General features: G+C 42.3%; 1 protein-coding gene across 3 annotated transcripts in view; it reads right to left on the reverse strand.

The window, feature by feature from the left end:
* Positions 1–18584, reverse strand: part of LOC106585214 (syntaxin-binding protein 1) — a 53536-nt gene that overhangs the window by 12612 nt on the left and 22340 nt on the right. For all 3 annotated transcript variants that reach the window (XM_014171174.2, XM_014171172.2, XM_014171173.2), the window contains exons 6-18: positions 18403–18506; positions 15982–16130; positions 15604–15688; positions 15018–15148; positions 14339–14446; positions 14134–14194; positions 13936–14001; positions 13559–13639; positions 9095–9233; positions 8786–8895; positions 8313–8417; positions 7982–8067; positions 226–380 (exon numbers count right to left, since the gene is read on the reverse strand). In XM_014171174.2, coding sequence (XP_014026649.1) covers positions 226–380; positions 7982–8067; positions 8313–8417; positions 8786–8895; positions 9095–9233; positions 13559–13639; positions 13936–14001; positions 14134–14194; positions 14339–14446; positions 15018–15148; positions 15604–15688; positions 15982–16130; positions 18403–18506 — 1380 coding nt within the window. The remainder of the gene's footprint in view (positions 1–225; positions 381–7981; positions 8068–8312; positions 8418–8785; positions 8896–9094; positions 9234–13558; positions 13640–13935; positions 14002–14133; positions 14195–14338; positions 14447–15017; positions 15149–15603; positions 15689–15981; positions 16131–18402; positions 18507–18584) is intronic.

Here is an 18584-nt window from a genome sequence, read left to right on the forward strand (position 1 = left end):
AAGTAAGCATTTCACTGTTAGTCTACAACTGTTGTTTACAAAGCATGTGACAAATACAATTGTATATTTTATTTGATGACCAGGAATACATCCAACAGGTACAACCAGCCCATGGATATTGTCTAGGCCTATGTATATATTCACAGTTTATATTCCCATGTTAGATAAAGAAAAACAGAACACAAAACAGTAAACCATGTAACCCTACATATGCTGCCAACTCACCAATGATGGCTTCCCATTTGCCATTGGCTTGTGTGACCTCGTAGACGCAGCGCATCTCGCTGAAGGTCATGCCTCCGATGATGAAGATGATGACTCGGGGACCTGTCTTCATCTCTGTTGGGCCCTTGTTCTTATGCCAGTTACCGTACCGGGCACTGCAATGAGAGGGGAAGATATTCAAGTAACTTTATTTGGATAGTCCATTTATGATGAGACATACTGTTGAGATGCTACTGAAAGGCTAAAGAAAAGCTGATGAGATGTTGTTAATAGTCTACTGACAGTTTGTTGAACATCTGTAGATGGACCATAGTTCCTCTGTCCAGTGTCTGTGTTCTTTTACCCATCTTAATCTTTTATTTTTATTGGCCAGTCTGAGAGATGGCTTTTTCTTTTCAACTCTGCCGAGAAGGCCAGCATCCCGGAGTCGCCTCTTCACTGTTGACGTTGAGACTGGTGTTTTGCAGGTAATATTTAATGAAGCTGCCAGTTGAGGACGTGTGAGGCGTCTGTTTCTCAAACTAGACACTCTAATGTACTTGTCTTCTTGCTCAGTTGTGCACCGTGGCCTCCCACTCCTCTTTCTATTCTGGTTAGAGCCAGTTTGTGCTGTTCTGTAAAGGGAGTAGTACACAGCGTTGTACAAGATCTTCAGTTTCTTGGCAATTTCTCGCATGGAATAGCCTTCATTTCTCAGAACAAGAATAGACTGATGAGTTTCAGAAGAAAGTTCTTTGCTTCTGGCAATTTTGAGCCTGTAATCGAACCCACAAATACTAATGCTCCAGATACTCAACTAGTCTAAAGAAGGCTAGTTTTATTGCTTCTTTAAATCAGCACAACAGTTTTCAGCTAACATAATTGCAAATGGGTTTATAATGATCTATTAGCCTTTTAAAATGATAAACTTCGATTAGCTAACACAACGTGCCATTGGTTGCTGATAAAGGACCTCTGTATGCCTATGTAGAAATTCCATAAAACATCAGCCGTTTCCAGCTACAATAGTCATTTACAACATTAACAATGTCTATACTGTATTTCTGATCAATTTGATGTTATTTTAAATGGAAAAATTATGCTTTTCTTTCAAAAACAAGGACATTTCTAAGTGACCACAAACTTTTGAATGGTAGTGTATATTTATATATAGTGCTATCAGAAAGTATTCAGACGCCTTGACTTTTTCCAGATTTTGTTACTTTACAGCCTTATTCTAAAATGTATTAAATAGTTTTTTCCCCTTAAGCAATCTACACATAATGACAAAGCAAAAATGGGTTTTTAGAAATGTTTGCAAATGTATTAAAAATTAAAAAATTAAATATAACATTTACATAAGTATTCAGACCCTTTACTTTGGCAGTGATTACAGCCTCGAGACTTCTATGCAAATGATGTGATGGTCCGACCGCATTCTGTCCCCTATAAACACTTTTTAAACTTTTGATGCCATAGAGAATGACATAAGAAAGTAATCAAGACGACTAGCATGATTGTGCCTCAGCCATGTATATCTCACTGGGTCAGGATATTTACTCTTCCATATATCCACTAGTTTCAATATATCCATGACATTCATGATTACCATAAGGGCATGAGGATGATAGTTTTTTGTGTGATTTCCTTTACGGTCCATAGAGGTATTTAAAACCGTATTATAATCTCCCCCCAGAGCCTTGTATTGCTTGTAGGGTTGATAGGGTGGATCATCATTATTTGGATGGTATACAGTGCCTTTGGAAAGTTTTCAGACCCCTTGACTTTTCCTTATTTTGTTACATTATAGCCTTATTAAAATTTCTAAAATATTTTTTTTGTTTAAATCCTCAGCAACCTACACAATACCCAATAATGACAAAGCGAAATCAAGTTTTTTGAAATTTTGGCAATTTTATAAAAAAACAAAAACTCCTTATTTACATAAGTATTCAGATCCTTTGCTATGAGACTCGAAATTGAACTCAGGTTCATCCTGTTTCCATTGATCATTCTTGAGCTGTTTCTAGAACTTGATTGGAGTCCACTTGTGGTAAATTCAATTGATTGGGCATAATTTGGAAAGGCACACACCTGTCTATATAAGGTCCCACGGTTGACAGTGCATGTCATAGCAAAAAACAAGCCATGAGGTCGAAGGAATTATCTGTAGAGCTCCGAGACAGGATTCTGTCGAGGCACAGATCTGGGGAAGGGTACCAAAAAATGTCTGCAGCATTGAAGGTCCCCATGAACACATTGGCCTCCATCATTCTTAAATGGAAGAAGTTTGGAACCACCAAGACTCTTCCTAGAGCTGGCCGCCCAGTAAACTGAGCAATCGGGGAAGAAGGGCCTTGGTCAGAGAGGTGACTAAGAACCCAATTGTCAGTCTGACAGAACTCTAGAGTTCCTCTGTGGAGATGGGAGAACCTTCCAGAAGGACAACCATCTCTGCAGCACTCCACCAATTAAAAAATCAAATCAAACTATTTGTCACATGCACCGAATACAACAAGTGTAGACCTTACCGTGAAACGCTTACAAGCCCTTAACCAACAGTGCAGTTCAAGACGAGTTAAGAAAATATTTACCAAATAAGCTAAAGTAAAAAATAATAAAAAGTAACACAATAAAATAACAATAACGAGGCTATATACAGGGGGTACCGGTACCGAGTCAATGTGCGGGGGTACAGTCGAGGTAATTTGTACATGTAGGTAGGGGTGAAGTGACTATGCATAGATAAACAGCGAGTAGCAGCAGTGTACAAAACAAATGGGGGGGGGGTAAATAGTCCGGTGGCCATTCGATTAATTGATCAGCAGTCTTATGGCTTGGGGTTAGAAGCTGTTAAGTAGCCTTTTGGTCCTAGACAGTACCGCTTGCCGTGCGGTAGCAGAGAAACAGTCTATGACTAGGGTGGCTGAAGTCTTTGACAATTTTTAGGGCCTTCCTCTGACACTGCCTGGTATAGAGGTCCTGGATGGCAGGAAGCTTGGCCCCGGTAATGTACTGGGCCGTACGCACTACCCTCTGTAGAGCCTTGCGGTCAGAGGCTGAGCAGTTGCCATACCAGGCAGTAATGCCACCCATCAGGATGCTCTTGATGGTGTGGTGTAAAACCTTTTTAGGATCTGAGGACCCATGCCAAATCTTTTCAGTCTCCTGAGGGGGAATAGGTTTTGTCTCGCTCTCTTCACGACTGTCTTGGTGTGCTTGGACCATGATAGTTTGTTGGTGATGTGGATGCCAATGACTTTGAAGCTCTCAACCTGCTCCACTACAACCCCGTCGATGAGAATGGGGGTGTGCTCAGTCCTCCTTTTCCTGTAGTCCACAATCAACTCCTTTGTCTTGATCACGTTGAGGGAGAGGTTGTTGTCCTTGCACCACACGGTCAGGTCTCTGACCTCCTCCTTATAGACTGTCTCATCGTTGTGTCATGGGCAAACTTAATAATGGTGTTGAAGTCGTGCTTGGCCGTGCAGTCATGAGTGAACAGAGTGTACAGGAGGGGACTGAGCACGCACCCCTGAGGGGCCCCTGTGTTGAGGAGCAGCGTGGCGGATGTGTTGTTACCTACCCTTACCACCTGGGGGCGGCCCATCAGGAAGTCCAAGATCCAGTTACAGAGGGAGGTGTTTAGTCCCAGGGTCCTTAGCTTAGGGATGAGCTTTGAGGGCACCATGGTGTTGAACGCTGAGCTGTAGTCAATGAATAGCATTCTCAGATAGGTGTTCCTTTTGTCCAAGTGGGAAAGGGCAGTGTGGAGTGCAATAGAGATTGCATCATCGGTGGATCTGTTGGGGCTCTATGCAAATTGAAGTGGGTCTAGGGTTTCTAGGATAATGGTGTTGATGACCAGCCTTTCAAAGCACTTCATGGCTACAGACTTGAGTGCTACGGGTTAGTAGAAATTTAGGCAGGTTTCCTAGGTGTTCTTGGGCACAGGGACTATGGTGGTCTGCTTGAAAAATGTTGGTATTACAGACTCATACAGGGATAGGTTGAAAATGTCAGTTTAGACACTTGCCAGTTGGTCCGCGCATGCTTTAAGTACACATCCTGGTAATCCGTCTGGCCTCGCGGCTTTGTGAATGTTGACCTGTTTGAACGTCTTGCTCACATCAGCTATCACATAGTCGTCCAGAACAGCTGGTGCTCTCATGCATGCTTCAGTGTTGCTTGCCTCGAAGCGAGCATAAAAAGGCATTTAGCTCGTCTGGTAGGTTTGCGTCACTTGGCAGCTCACGTCTGGGTTCCCCTTTGTAGTCTGCAATAGTTCTCAAACCCTGCCCCATCCGACAAGCGTCAGAGCCGGTGTAGTAGGATTCAATCTTAATCCTGTATTGACGCTTTGCTTGTTTGATGGTTTGTCTGAGGGCATAACGGGAATTCTTATAAGCGTACGCATTAGTGTCCCGCTCCTTGAAAGCGGCAGCTCTAGCCTTTAGCTCGATGCGGATGTTGCCAGTAATCCATGGCTTCTGGTTGGGATATATATGTATGATCACTGTGGGGATGACGTCTTCGATGCACTTATTGATGAAGCCGATGACTGAGGTGGTATACTCCTCAATGCCATTGGATGAATCCCGGAACATATTCCAGTCTGTGCTAGCAAAACAGTCCTGTAGAGTAGCATCCGCGTCATCTGACCACTTCCTTGTTAAGCGAGTCACTGGTACTTCCTACTTTCGTTTTAGCTTGTAAGCCGGAATCATGAGAATAGCATTATGGTCAGATTTGACAAATTGAGGGCAGGTGAGAGCTTTGTATGCATCTCTTGTGTTGAGTAAAGGTGGTTTAGAGTTTTTTTCCCCCTTTGGTTGCACATGTGACATGCTGGTAGAAATGAAGTAAAATGGATTTAAATTTGCCTGCATTAAAGTCCCCGGCCACCAGGAGCGCCGCTTCTGGAAGTGGTGGTAAATAGACCGCTACGAATAATATAGATGAGAACTCTCTTGGTAGATAGTGTGGTCTACAGCTTATCGTAAGGTACTCTACGTCAGGCGAGCAATACCTCGAGACTTCTTTAATATTAGACATCACGCACCAGCTGTTATTGACAAAAAGACACACACCCCCACCCCTGCTGGTGCATGGAAAATCCTGCCAGCTCTATATTATCTGTGTCGTTGTTCAGCCACAAATCGATGAAACAAGATATTACAGTTTTTAATGTCCCATTGGTAGGATAATCTTGATCTAGGTTATCGATTTTATTTTCCAATGATTGCACATCGGCCAATAGAATGGATGGCAGTGGGAATTACTCGCTTGCCTAAGAATTCTCAGAAGGTAGCCTGACCTCTGCCCCCTTTTTCTCTGACCTTTCTTCACGCAAATGATAGGGATTTGGGCTTGTTCCCGGGAAAGCAGTATATCCTTCACGTCGTACTAGTCGGACTCGTTAAAGGAAAAAGCTTCTTCCAGTTCGAGGTGAGTAATCCCTGTTCTGATATCCAGAAGTTATTTTTGGTTCTAAGAGACGGTAGTCTTTATGGTAGAGTGGCCAGACGGAAGCCACTCCTCAGTAACAGGCATATGACAGCCCGCTTGGAGTTTGCCAAAAGGCACCTAAAGACTCTCAGAACATGAGAAACAATATATTCTGGTCTGATGAAATAAAGATTGAACTCTTTGGCCTCAATGCCAAGCAGTGCTTCCAGAGGAAACCTGGCACCATCCCTACAGTGAAGCATGATGGTGGCAGACTTTAACCCAATCTAACATCTCAGGAGAGACCTAAAAATAGCTGTGCAGCAACGCTCCCCATCCAACCTGACAGAGCTTGAGAGGATCTGCAGAGAAGAATGGGAAAAACTCCCCAAATACAGGTGTTCCAAGCTTGTAGCGTCATACCCAATAAGACTAGAAGCTATAATCGCTGCCCAAGGTGCTTCAACAAAGTACTGAGTAAAGGGTCTGAATACTTATATAAAATGTGATATTTCAGTTTTTTATTTTTTATAAATTTGCAAAAAAATCTAAAATCTTGTTTTGGTTTTGTCATTATGGGGTATTGTGTGTAGATTGACGAGGAAACTTTGTTTATAAATCAATTTTAGAATAAGGCTGTAACCTAATAAAAGGTGGAAAATGTCAAGGGGTCTGAATACTTTCCCAAGACACTGTAGGTTGAAGAGCCATATCTGTTTATGGTCCAATAACATATTTAAAATCATCCATCTACCTTGAGGATCTGTTTAGACAATTTGCACATTCGGAACAAAATTACTGTTAATTCATATCATCACCCCTTTTGAATTTCTTTGCCCATGGGAGAAATATATTTAGCCCCCCCCGAGTCCTTTTTCTACAAAACTTCATCTAAAATTGTTGAACGAGTTTCCTGCAACCAATAGATATTATATTCCTTCTCTTTTCTCATTTCATCGTCTTTTCTTATTATCTGCTAAGCCATTACAATTATAACTGGCTAGGATAGTCTTTCAATAGTTTGTAGAGCATCTACAGATGTACTACAACATAAATATAAGCGCAGCGTGCAACAATTTCTAAGATTTTGCTGAGTTACAGTTCATATATCAAAATCTGTCAATTGAAATAAATTAAATCTATGGATTTCAAATGACTGGGAATACAGATGTGCATCACAGATACCTAAGTAGTGGCGTGGATCAGAAAACCAGTCAGTATCTGGTGTGACTACCATTTTCCTCATGCAGCACAACATCTCCTTCGCATAGAGTTCATCAGGCTGTTGATTGTGACCTGTGGAATGTTGTCCCACTCCTCTTCAATGGCTGTGCGAAGTTACTGGATATTGGATGGAGGTGGAACATGCTGTCGTACACGTCGATCCAGAGCATCCCAAACCTGCTCAATGGGTGACAGGTCTGGTGAGTATGCAGGCCATGGAAGAACTGGGACATTTTCAGGATCCACAAATTGTGTACAGATCCTTGTGACATGGGGCTGTGCATTATCATGCTGAAACATGAGGTGATGGCGGCGGGTGAATGGCATGACAATGGGCCTCAGGATCTCGTCACGGTATTTCTGTGCATTCAAATTGCCATTGATAAAATGCAATTGTGTTCGTTGTCCGTAGCTTATGCCTGCCCATACCATAACCCCACCACCACCATGGGGCACTCTGTTCATAACGTTGACATCAGTAAACCGCTCGCAATGCCATTCACGTGGTCTGCAGTTGTGAGGCCAGTTGGACGTACTGCCAAATTATATAAAACAATGTTCGAGGCGGCTTATGGTAGAGAAATTAACATTAAATGATCTGGCAACAGCTCTGGTGGACATTCATGCAGTTAGCATGCCAATTGCGTGCTCCCTCAAAACTTCAGACATCTTTGGCATTGTGTTGTGTGAAAAAACTTTTATTGTTCCCAGCACAAGGTGCACCTGTGTAAACATCATGCTGTTTAATCAGCTTCTTGATATGCCAGACCTATCAGATGGATGGATGGATTATCTTGGCAAAGGAGAAATGCTCACTAACAGGGATGTAAACAAATTTGTGCACAAAGTTTGAGAGAAATATGTTTTTTTGTGCATATGGAACATTTCTGGGATCTTTTATTTCAGCTCATGAAACATCGGACCAACACTTTAGACATGTTGCGTTTATATTTTGGTTCAGTATACAAACTGTCAAACCAAAGTGTTGGGAAATATTGAGGCTGTTCCACTAAGACCTAAAATGAAAAATGTCAGTAAGTAATTGGAATCTCAGAAGATACAGAGCACAGAGGCGATGTAAAATTAATAGGGTTTTTCTGTATACCTTGATGGAGCACTGCTGTGGGTGGATGCAGTGCGTTGGGAGATGTAGGGGTACTGCTTTGGATCCAGTTTGTCCTCAATGGCATCCTGTAGAGACATAATTGGGTCAGTGGACTAACCATACCATGGCTCAACCCTAACCCTATCTTTATGTCCATACCCTGGCTAAACCCTAACCCTAACCCTAGCTTTATGTCCATACCCTGGCTCAACCCTAAAAGTGAGAGCATTTCTTCCATGCCAGTCTTAACCCACACTAAATTAATGTATGTTAGACCCTACTAACAAATTGATCATGTATATAACAGTCTACAACAGCAGGCTGGACTTGCCTCCATGATGTCCTTGATGAGAGGGGTCCATCGGGAGAGCTGGTAGGTCTGTTCACTCACTCGCTCCTTCCGGTCAGTCTTTTTCACTTTGCGGGTCGGGTTCCCCTAGAAAGTTCAGTAGATGATTGACGCACTGAAACACTTTTCAGTTGGACCCAGATAGCATATAAACACTGCAGTTTTCATATTTATGCCATTATCCCAAAAATGGATCCCCAATCCACATGTTAAAATGTTTCTACTAGTGTGTGAGAGAGTTGTGAGATAGTTCCACAATGGTTCATGGGTCATATTCATTAGGGCACACTGTAGAAAAACGTAGCAAAACATTTTACAACAGAAAACGAAAACAAGAGTTGCTTGTTGGACAGGTTAGCTAGTAGTTCCTCCCTGTTTCATTCCATTTTCTTCTGTTCAGTGCCTAATGAATATATGTCCTGGTGTTACTAAAGTATGGTACTATAGGATCTCACCTCTAAGATGATGGGCATGCCCATATGGGCCATGTTGGCGATGATGTCACTGTCCTCAGGAGGGATGTTAGCATGCTGGAGGAGCTTACACAGGTTCTCCTCCGAAACACCTGACACACACACACACACACACACACACACACACATGGACACATGCACAGAAAAACACACACATGCATGAAAACATGCACAGACATGCAGAAACATGCACACACCCACACAACAAAATCTGAATTGTAATGGTAACAGAGAAGTGGAGTAATGTACATCGTAAAATACAGACACACAGAAAATAGATTTCTCTCTCACCGTTCTTCATGAAGATGTATAGCAGGATTATGCGGATCTTGTCGAAGACAGTGACATCTTTATCCAGCAGGATGGGTACGATGGCCCTCATGGGGTCCTTGATCTTCTCCCCCTCTGCATCTGTACCCATCGCTAGATCCTGGGGTAGGGCAAGACAGTTGGAGAGGCACGGGGTGGATTAGAGGATGAGAGATCTAATAGATATACAAAACATTAGGAACACCTGCTCTTTCCATGACATAGACTGACTAGGTGAATCCAGGTGAAAGCTATGATCCCTTATTGATGTCACTTTTTAAATCCACTTCCAATCAGTGTAGATGAATGGAAGGAGACAGGTTAAAGAAGGATTTTTAAGCCTTGAGACAATTGAGTATGTATGCCATTCAGAGGGTGAATGGGAAAACAAAATATTTAAGTGCTTTTGAACATGGTATGCTAGTAGATGCCCGGCGCACCAGTTTGAGTGTGTCAAGAAGTGCAATGCTGCTGGGTTTCACGCTCAACAGTTTCCCATGTGTATCAAGAATGGTCCACCCACCACCTGCACGCTGACACTACAGTCAAATGGATATAAAGAACTCACTGAAGACTAAAGGAAATGGAAGTTATGACTCATGATATGTCGTGAAGGAATTATTTAGTTTCTTGTTAAACTCCTTCTTCTTGTCCCTATTAAGTATGCTGCACGACTACATACTTCTTTGGGATATTAATTATTGGCAGAGGTAGCCTAACGGTGACTATTACTGGTCACATGCGTCATGTCATTCAAACGGGACAATATAGGCTAACTGCATATACATTCTTTGTGTTGATGAAAATATTATCTGACTAATCATAGACCCGATTTATTTGTAATTGTTTTTTAAATGATTATTTTGGAGTGGGGTTTGTAGGTGCGCTCGTCTCCATGCCCGTCGGGGCGGCCCAGCCGGGTTGGGTCTCTCCCGTCCTTGGAAAATCCCTTTGGTCGAGGGCAGAGGGCCTCCGCCGACCGGTGACTCGAGAGCACCTACCTGTAGCGGTTTGTATGGGTCTATTCTGTTTGGATTTTCACATTGATGTGTTGACTGGGTGCCTGTCCACTTTCAGCATAAAGATTCCAAAGATCCCTCTCTTTTCCTCCTCATGAATGATTCAATTTATTAGCCGTATGTTTTTTTTATGTTGGCGCTGAGAGCTCAGTTGGGGAAAATGACTGGTCAGAAGCAACGGTCAGAAGCAATCATAATATGGCCCGAATAATCAAGATTGATAGATTAATGAGCCAATATAGCCTCGCCCCTGGCTCTCAGACTGGGATTCAAATATTGAGAGGTGGTTCTGTTTGATTTTGCTGTCTATAATATGAAGCAGAATGGGATTTGCCCTGGTATAGGGTTAGGGTTAGGGTTAGGGTTATCTACTTCAATTTGAGAAAAGGCCTCTAGGAAGGTAGACCGTACCAGGGTAGCTAACGGTAAAATCTAAACGTTTATTTGGACTAATGAACGCAATGGAAGATGCTCATAGGAGACGATGGCCTAGACGACGTTAAATTTATCTCCAGATGCGGTCAATATATCGTAGCTTTTTAAATTTAACTGGTTACCTTAAGCATGGTTTCATACCTAGTGAACATCATTTAAGGTTAGAATGGGGAGGATTGAACGGTTTGGCCAAGAATAATGATTTTCATTTTCAAGACTCCACCTCCCCCGTGGCTTATCCAATCAGTATAACGTACTGATTCAATCTTTGTCAGGTGTTTTTATTTTGTTATGTAATGTTGCCTGTATATGGTGTGTTTATATTTTTATTTGTCTTAATGTTGACCAAACGTGAAATATTCTCAGATGGTTCTCATTGCTCTTTCATTGCTTGTTGCGAATCCTGTAACAACAGCAAACCCCAATGAGTGATTTAAAAATAACTACTATTAATTTGAAAGGAATTCATTTGCCTATCAAATGTACAAAAGTATTGGCTCAGTTTAAAAAAGAAAAAGGTACAGAAAAGGTACAGGACTTCCTCCAAACAGCTGTTTTAAAGAATTACAAGCTGCAAGATCAGCATTAAACCAACGGTTTACAGACAAAGAAGAAGCATCTATTTTCCAGGCTAGGCACAGATTATAGGAACATGGAAATAAGCCAAGTCGACTCCTCTCAAGACTGGCAAAGAATAGAACGCACCAGATGCTATACTTTCATTAAAGGATCAAACTACAGACTCCAGCAATAATCTGGCTGACATACAATACTTTCTAGATAAACTATCTCTCGCAACAATACATGTGGGAGACAGAGAATTATTATGCAAGGAGATATCCAAAGAAGAAATACAAGAGGTGATTAAAACCCTTAAAGATGGGAAATCCCCAGGACCTGATGGGTTTGGACCAGAGTTTTATAAGAATTGTCAAGATTTCATAACGGAACCCCTTCTCAAAATGTATACAGACTCCTTTGCCAGGGGCGAACTCCCTCCCACTTTAAACCATGCTAATATTGATGAAGACTGCTCTAACTATAGGCCGGTGTCCCTTGTTAGTGTAGACAGTAAGATCTTAGCTAGGAGACTAGAAAGATTTCTACAAACTTTAATAAAGCCGGACCAAACTGGTTTTATAACGCAAAGGCATTCATTTACAAATATCAGTCATCTCCTTAGCATAATACAACACTGTGAGCAATCAAAACATTGAGCAGTGTCTCTATCGTTGGATGCCGAGAAAACATTTGACCGAGTAGAATGGCCATACCTATTTAAAGGACTTCACCGCTTTGAAGTGGGAGAGAATTTCGATAATCGGATTAAATTGCCCCACAGGGCGCTGTGATAACAAATGGAATGCAGTCACCCACTTTATTTTTGAGTAGAGGGACATGCCAGGGTTGCCCACTGTCACCTCTGTTATTTTCATTGGTATTAGAGCCCCTGGCAGAGGCTATACGTATCCAGGAAGGTCTTACAGGTGTCAAGATTGGAAAACAAAACTCACATTATATCTCTATATGCAGATTATATTTAGCTATTTATTTCTTATTGACTTAAGAGGTTTAGATCTTTTTCTGGCTTCAAAATACCTTTAATAAATTAGAAACTATGCCTCTAGGGAGCTTGAGTGAGAACAATTTGAATGACTTCCAATTCAATTGGACAAATTTTTTTGTTTGTTTATCTGTTGCAAAATGTTGAATAACCTTCACAACCTGTCTAACAGCAACTTTGCACCTGTACTTAGGGCAGTTAAGGAAGACATAGATAAGTGGATGGACTTGCCATTATCATGGTTGGGTAGAATTCATCTGATTAAAATTAATGTTTTCTCTAAGACTTCATATGGCACTGTAAACTGCAGCTACCATATAATTTAAGAGGCTGAGCACTACCTAATTTGCTATTTTATAACTGGGCATGTCATGCTCGCATAATTGCAGAATGGTTAAGAGATTAACATTGCTCTAATTGGGTCAGTAATGACTCCTGCTTCACATCTCCATACTCATTAATCAGTGTCATGACTGGTGATAGAAACTCAGTCAGCACAGAAGTGAAACATAACCCGATTCTTAACAATACCTTTATGATCTGGAGAGATATTTGGATACATCTTGGGAGAAAGAATTGCTTTTCTGCTCTGACTCCCCATATTAATAACAAGTCTTTTCCCCTGGCGTCTCTGATAGCATTTTCCACCTCTGGTACCAGAAAGGTATAAGGTCAATATCAGATATATTTGATGGTGACACGTTGCTATCGTTTCAGCAAATCCCCCAAAAATGTGCTGTACCACACAGACAATTCATTGGGTGTCTGCAAGTAAATTGGACAAAGACTATGCTCGAAGCAAGACAGCTGTTCACCTGCAACAAGGTGCAAGTGATGCAATATTCCCCCGTTGATGATGCTCATTATACATTAAGGTTGAACCAAGATTACATGTAACAAATCTGAAATGAAATACGAAACAATTATGTGAAATTGAATTAAACAATAATGTATTTTGATGCTAATATGATGTATAAAATTCAATTATGTTTCTATATGATAACAATAGCGTAATATATTTAATATGCCATAAACTATTGTTTTTTTAACAGTTTCACAAATTCATTTTAATGAACATAATCATTATGACACACCCCTCACTATTGTCATTGGTTGCACTAATTGTTTGTCTACATAACCTGGTTAAAGTATTTATGACATTACCCTGAGGAAGGCAAAAGGGGGTGCAACTCAATATTAATATTTTGTACACTCAGGGTATATCCAGTATAGTGTACCTATTTTAATAGCCTGAGTGCTAGTCTATTTGTGCTATGATGCCAACTCATGGTGTCACTGGTTGTTTGGCTTGACAATAACAGCAATGGAGTAAGACAGCAATAACAGCAATGGCAAGAGTACAAACCGATCACAAACATTTCACCCAAATATATTCCAATTCCCTGGGCTCCCTGGTTACTCTGTTACCTGCTCAACACGACACAGCTTGTCCACCGTGCCCTGGTATCGATTCATACAGTCTTCAGCCAGGTGGAGGTGGGTAGAGTACTGAAACACAGGGAGAGGTGGATTCATTAGTGTACACAGTAGCAAAATCACTTTGCAACGATAAAAAGAAAACAAGCATTTCTTATTGGACAACGTCAAGGTAGTCCCCTCCGCGTTTCAGTCAGTTGTCTCCCATTTGGTGTCACACATTCATAGTCTTAATAGTCCACAGTGAAGGTCTTCTATGTGTTATATTTCATAGCTGCCGGTGGGACCAGTTGTCTGTCTGAGCATGTTGGGTGTATTATTTCTGTGATGGGACATCCGTACAGTATCATATGACTCATCATGCTTACCTTGCTTAGCTCTTTCTGATACTGCGGCATCTTCTTCAGCATCTGAGACAAGTCTTTCATTGTGGTCTGTAACAAACCCAGAACAGCACATCACTGTTAGACACATACAGCAGCAAATACAGTGCAGAGAGGTTACGAAGGATACATCTCAGTTCAATAATAGGTAGGTAGGACTAATACAGACTGAGTTGCATGTACCTTCTCTCCTGTGTTCATCTTTTTGGTGGCTGAGAATTCTTTGAGGGAGCGGGTCACAGCCCTGTTTGAATGTGTGAGAGGGACAGATGAAAAAAGAGAGAGAAATAAAATACCTATACAGGGCAGCAGGGCGTCTGTGCGTCTGTGTGTCCGTGCATGCATGTGTGTGAGAACCAAGGGAGCATCCTCTTTTTTAAAGACTTACGTGGTGACTTCGGCAATGTGCTTGTGTCTGAGACTCATCCACAGGTCATCATCCTCATCCAGCAACACCGCCTTCTCCTTGACCTCCCCCATCCCACTGGTGTCATACCTGACAGACAGAGACAGAGCGAGGGAGAGCGAGCGAGAGAGCAAGAGATGAAAGCGAGATATGAGAGAGCGAGAGACGAAAGCGAGAGATAGAGAGAGAAAGAGAGGAGAGAGAGAGAGAAACAGGGAACAGAGTCAAACAGAGAGTTGTACAACATAAATGCTCATAACAGCAAAGATTGATATGATCAAATGTTGGCTTAGAACCAAATAGGAAGCTACAGGACAAGATGACAATTCCTATCCAAACAAAATGAGAGATGGACCTATTGCTAGGCTGTGCCAGGGATAGAGATCCTATAACATAGGGATAGAGATTTTATAATTCACATAGGGATAGAGATCCTATTGTTAATTCACATAGGGATAGAGATCCTATTGTTAATTCACATAGGGATAGAGATCCTATTGTTAATTCACATAGGGATAGAGATCCTATAATTCACATAGGGATAGAGATCCTATATGTTCTCTGTAATTCTGTGGTGCGAGGCCCAGTGTGTTGTGTGCGATCAACCCATTGCTGTGCCAGGGTGCTATGAACCCATTGCTGTGCCAGCATGTGTGTTTACTTGTAGACGTCGTTCTCGATGCCCAGCAGGTCATAGCCCATGGCTTGGAGGGTGAGTTCGTGGAGGATGGGAGAGACTGGGTCAAAGCCTCGGTCCAGAATCAGGAGTTGGGAGCGAGATTTGTCCGGACCCTAGGCAGGGCAGAGAGAAAGAGGGGGCCATATTAGCTGACAGGGACAGAGAGACAAAAGGCTGGACAAAGAGTTTTACATGTGATTTACATTATGATTTGACTGTACTATTGCAGTTTCATAACCTCCAAAACGTCATAACGATCTACAATAGTTTCAACTATTACATTATTGTGAATGATACATTGATTTGACATAATGACATGTTTCACTGTAACCTAAAGGACAAAACACACCGTGCCGGCAAAAGGGTAAAAGCAGCGGGCGGCTGACCTATCGTACTTGTTTGATACCGTATTTATATTACAGTAGGTGTACTATAATATGAAATACAGAATTGTACTTGCCACCAAGCTGCCTGTAAGATACTGTCAAATTTACAGTAATCCCTTTACAGTGTGTGTTATATCAGTTAAATCAGTGTGGCTTGTTGGTTGGCTGCTCTCCTGCCTCACCTCTCCCATGGTGGGGTCGTCTGCCTTGTAGCCGTCTAGCTTGTCCTGCAGGAGCTGAGCCAGAGTGGCACAGTCTTTGTACTCCCTGAGTCAAGACAACAGAGTAGACAACAAACAGGCTGTTAGCTTTCCATCAGACGTACAGAAGACGGACTCCTTCTAAGAATCCTCTCAGTGGAATGAATAGGCTACGTCCCAATCCACAAGGATGCTATGTTTGGAGGTAGGTAGCTGCCTTTGGATTGAGACATAGCCTATTACATTCCACTCTGGTCTGTCTGGGACTCAAACGAAACCACCAGCCACCACAACAGAAGCCAGTATACATGAAACAGCAGCAGTAATTGATATTGCTGTAGCTCTCGCTCTCTTTTTTACCCTCTGTATCTGATGCCAGGGTATTCCTTCAGGGTGTTGCAGAGAGTGGCGATCTGCTCAGCACAACGCTCCAACATGTTGTGCTTGATGTCAGCCTTGTAGGGGCTGTAGAAGTCCTGGAAGGCATCCGTCTTGTCCAGGGAAAACACCTAGATACACACAGAGAAATAATCAAATGAATGAAATGTATTTTATTAGGCTGTTTTTACATCAGCAGTAACAACTTGCTTTACATTTACCTGTCCTATACACAAAAATGTTGGTCACTTTCGCAAAAGTTTTCCAGAAATCCTGGTTGGAATATTCCCGGAATCAGGATTGAATAAGCAAGAAATCTGTGAATCCTCCAACCAGGAATTTATGAATTTGGTGGAAATTAACAAAAGTTTGTAACCCTATCCAGTGGGCATGCAGGGCCAGACCTGCAGGTGGCACTGTAGCAGTGTGTGAGACTGTGTGGGTGAGATAATATACTCCTATTTGACTGCATTGATGCCCAAATGACTGACAATACAGTACGGTGCTGTAGGATCAGATGGGACATCTTTCATTAATTCCTCCAGCCTTGAGAAAGGCAGTTAAACCCCAACAACAACTGCTCCCTGGACTCCGATGATGTGGACGTCAATTAAGGCAGCCCCCCGTACCTCTCTGATTCAGAGAGGTCGAGTTAAATGCGGAAGACACATTTCAGTTGAATCCACTCAGTTGTGCAACTGACTATGAATCCCTTTTCCCCTTCCCCTTGCTTTCCCTTATGACTGATTCCCGAAATCAAATCAAGCTTTATTTATACAGCACATTTCAGACATGGAATGCAACACAATATGCTTTACAGGAAAAAACAAACAAATAAAATATTTTAAAAGTAAAAGCTGAAATATTTACTACACAGCAAACATAAGATAAAAACAAAATAATAACACAAATTGAACAACTAAAAAGCACCCTATGGAAAAGCAAAGCAAAAAGAAAGGTGTGTTAAAATCTATTTTAAATATGTCCACAGTTTCGGCCCCCCTCAGGTTCTCTGGCAGGCTATTCCAGAGGCTGGGTGCATAGTAACTAAAGGCTGCATCTCCATGCTTCTTGGTCCTAGGCTTTGGGGATAGTTAAAATGCCAGCGCCAGAGGACCTGAGGGACCTACTGGGTACATAACTTAAAAGCATGTCTGACATGTATTGGGGAGCACAATCGTGGATTGATTTAAAAACCAATAGAAACATCTTAAAATTCATTCTAAAACTCACAGGCAGCCAGTGCAGAGAGCTTAAAACCGGTGTAATGTGTGCTCTCTGGTCTTGGTCAGTGCCCGTAGTGCAGGATTCTGTATGTTTTGCAGTTGACCAATGGCTTTCTTGGGTAGACCAGATAGGAGAGTATTACAATAGTCAAGCTTGCTTGTAATAAAAGCATGGATGAGTCTCTCTGTATCAGCCTGAGATTGATTTGATTTGAAACGGCCACACCTTGGCAATGTTCCTCAGGTGGCAAAAAGCTATTTTGGTCACATATCCTCGGTCTTGTCTTGATTTAGCTGGAAGTAGTTGTGAGCCATCCAAGTATTTAAATCACTAATACAGTGTAATAATTTATCTGTGGAACTAAAATCCTCTGGTGACACAGAAATGTAGAGTTACGTATCGTCTGCATAGCAGTGAAAATCAATGCTGGGCTTTCTGATTACACTGCCAAATGCCCCATGACATAAGTGACAGTTTATTTCCAAACTAAAACTTCCTATTTCTTCTCAGCCATGCCTCCCTTCATCCACTCTACTAAACCCATAATGTGTGTCAGTCAGGCAGGCTCTCTCTTTCCCATGCACCACTGCAACCAGCACCTCCAAATGCTCGAGCCCATCTGTTGACCGTCAAATGACAACAATCCCTCTAGTGTGCAAACAACTTCCCGCTGTCACACAACCCTCCTCCGGCTCCCATTGGCTCCCCGGCCAGCATTTTGATGCATCTGCCAATGAGGTGAGGGATTAGAGACAGACTGGGAGGGAGGGAGGGAGGCTGTGCGACGTGGCATCCCTACACACCCCTCATCTCCTTCTCATCCCCACACCGTCCCCTGTAGGATTAATTCTAGAGGACAACAGAACAGCAGAGGATTGGAGACACAGCAAAGCCATGGCCTGGCTAAAGCCACTCTGCTCTGGAACATTCCATCAGGAGAAAGAGGAGAGGAGACTACCCCAGCTCATTCAGCAATCCCTCCCCCACTCCTCCCCTACTCTTCCTATACCCCTCCCCCTCTCCCCCTCTCCACTGGTGTTTCCTTCTCTGTGTCCCCTCCTGTTCACCCCCCACCCCCCTAATCATAATCCTCCCCTTACCTCCTCCTCTCTCTATGTATCTCTCCCACTGTCTTTCTATCCCTCGCCAGAGACAGAGGGGCAGATAGGCTCTTACCTGTGACTCATAGGGCAGAAAGGCGATGTGGATCTCAGTCAAGGTCTTCATGGCTTTGGACGCACGGGATTTCGTCAACAGATTGAACAATGTATCTGGGATTGCTGGGAGTTGGGGGGGTAACAAAAAATATGAAATTCTTGAAAAGGATGAAAATAATATGATGAAAATAATAGGGAAAT

The sequence above is a fragment of the Salmo salar genome, chromosome ssa24, assembly GCF_905237065.1.
Source record: "Salmo salar chromosome ssa24, Ssal_v3.1, whole genome shotgun sequence".
Lineage (NCBI taxonomy): Eukaryota > Metazoa > Chordata > Actinopteri > Salmoniformes > Salmonidae > Salmo > Salmo salar.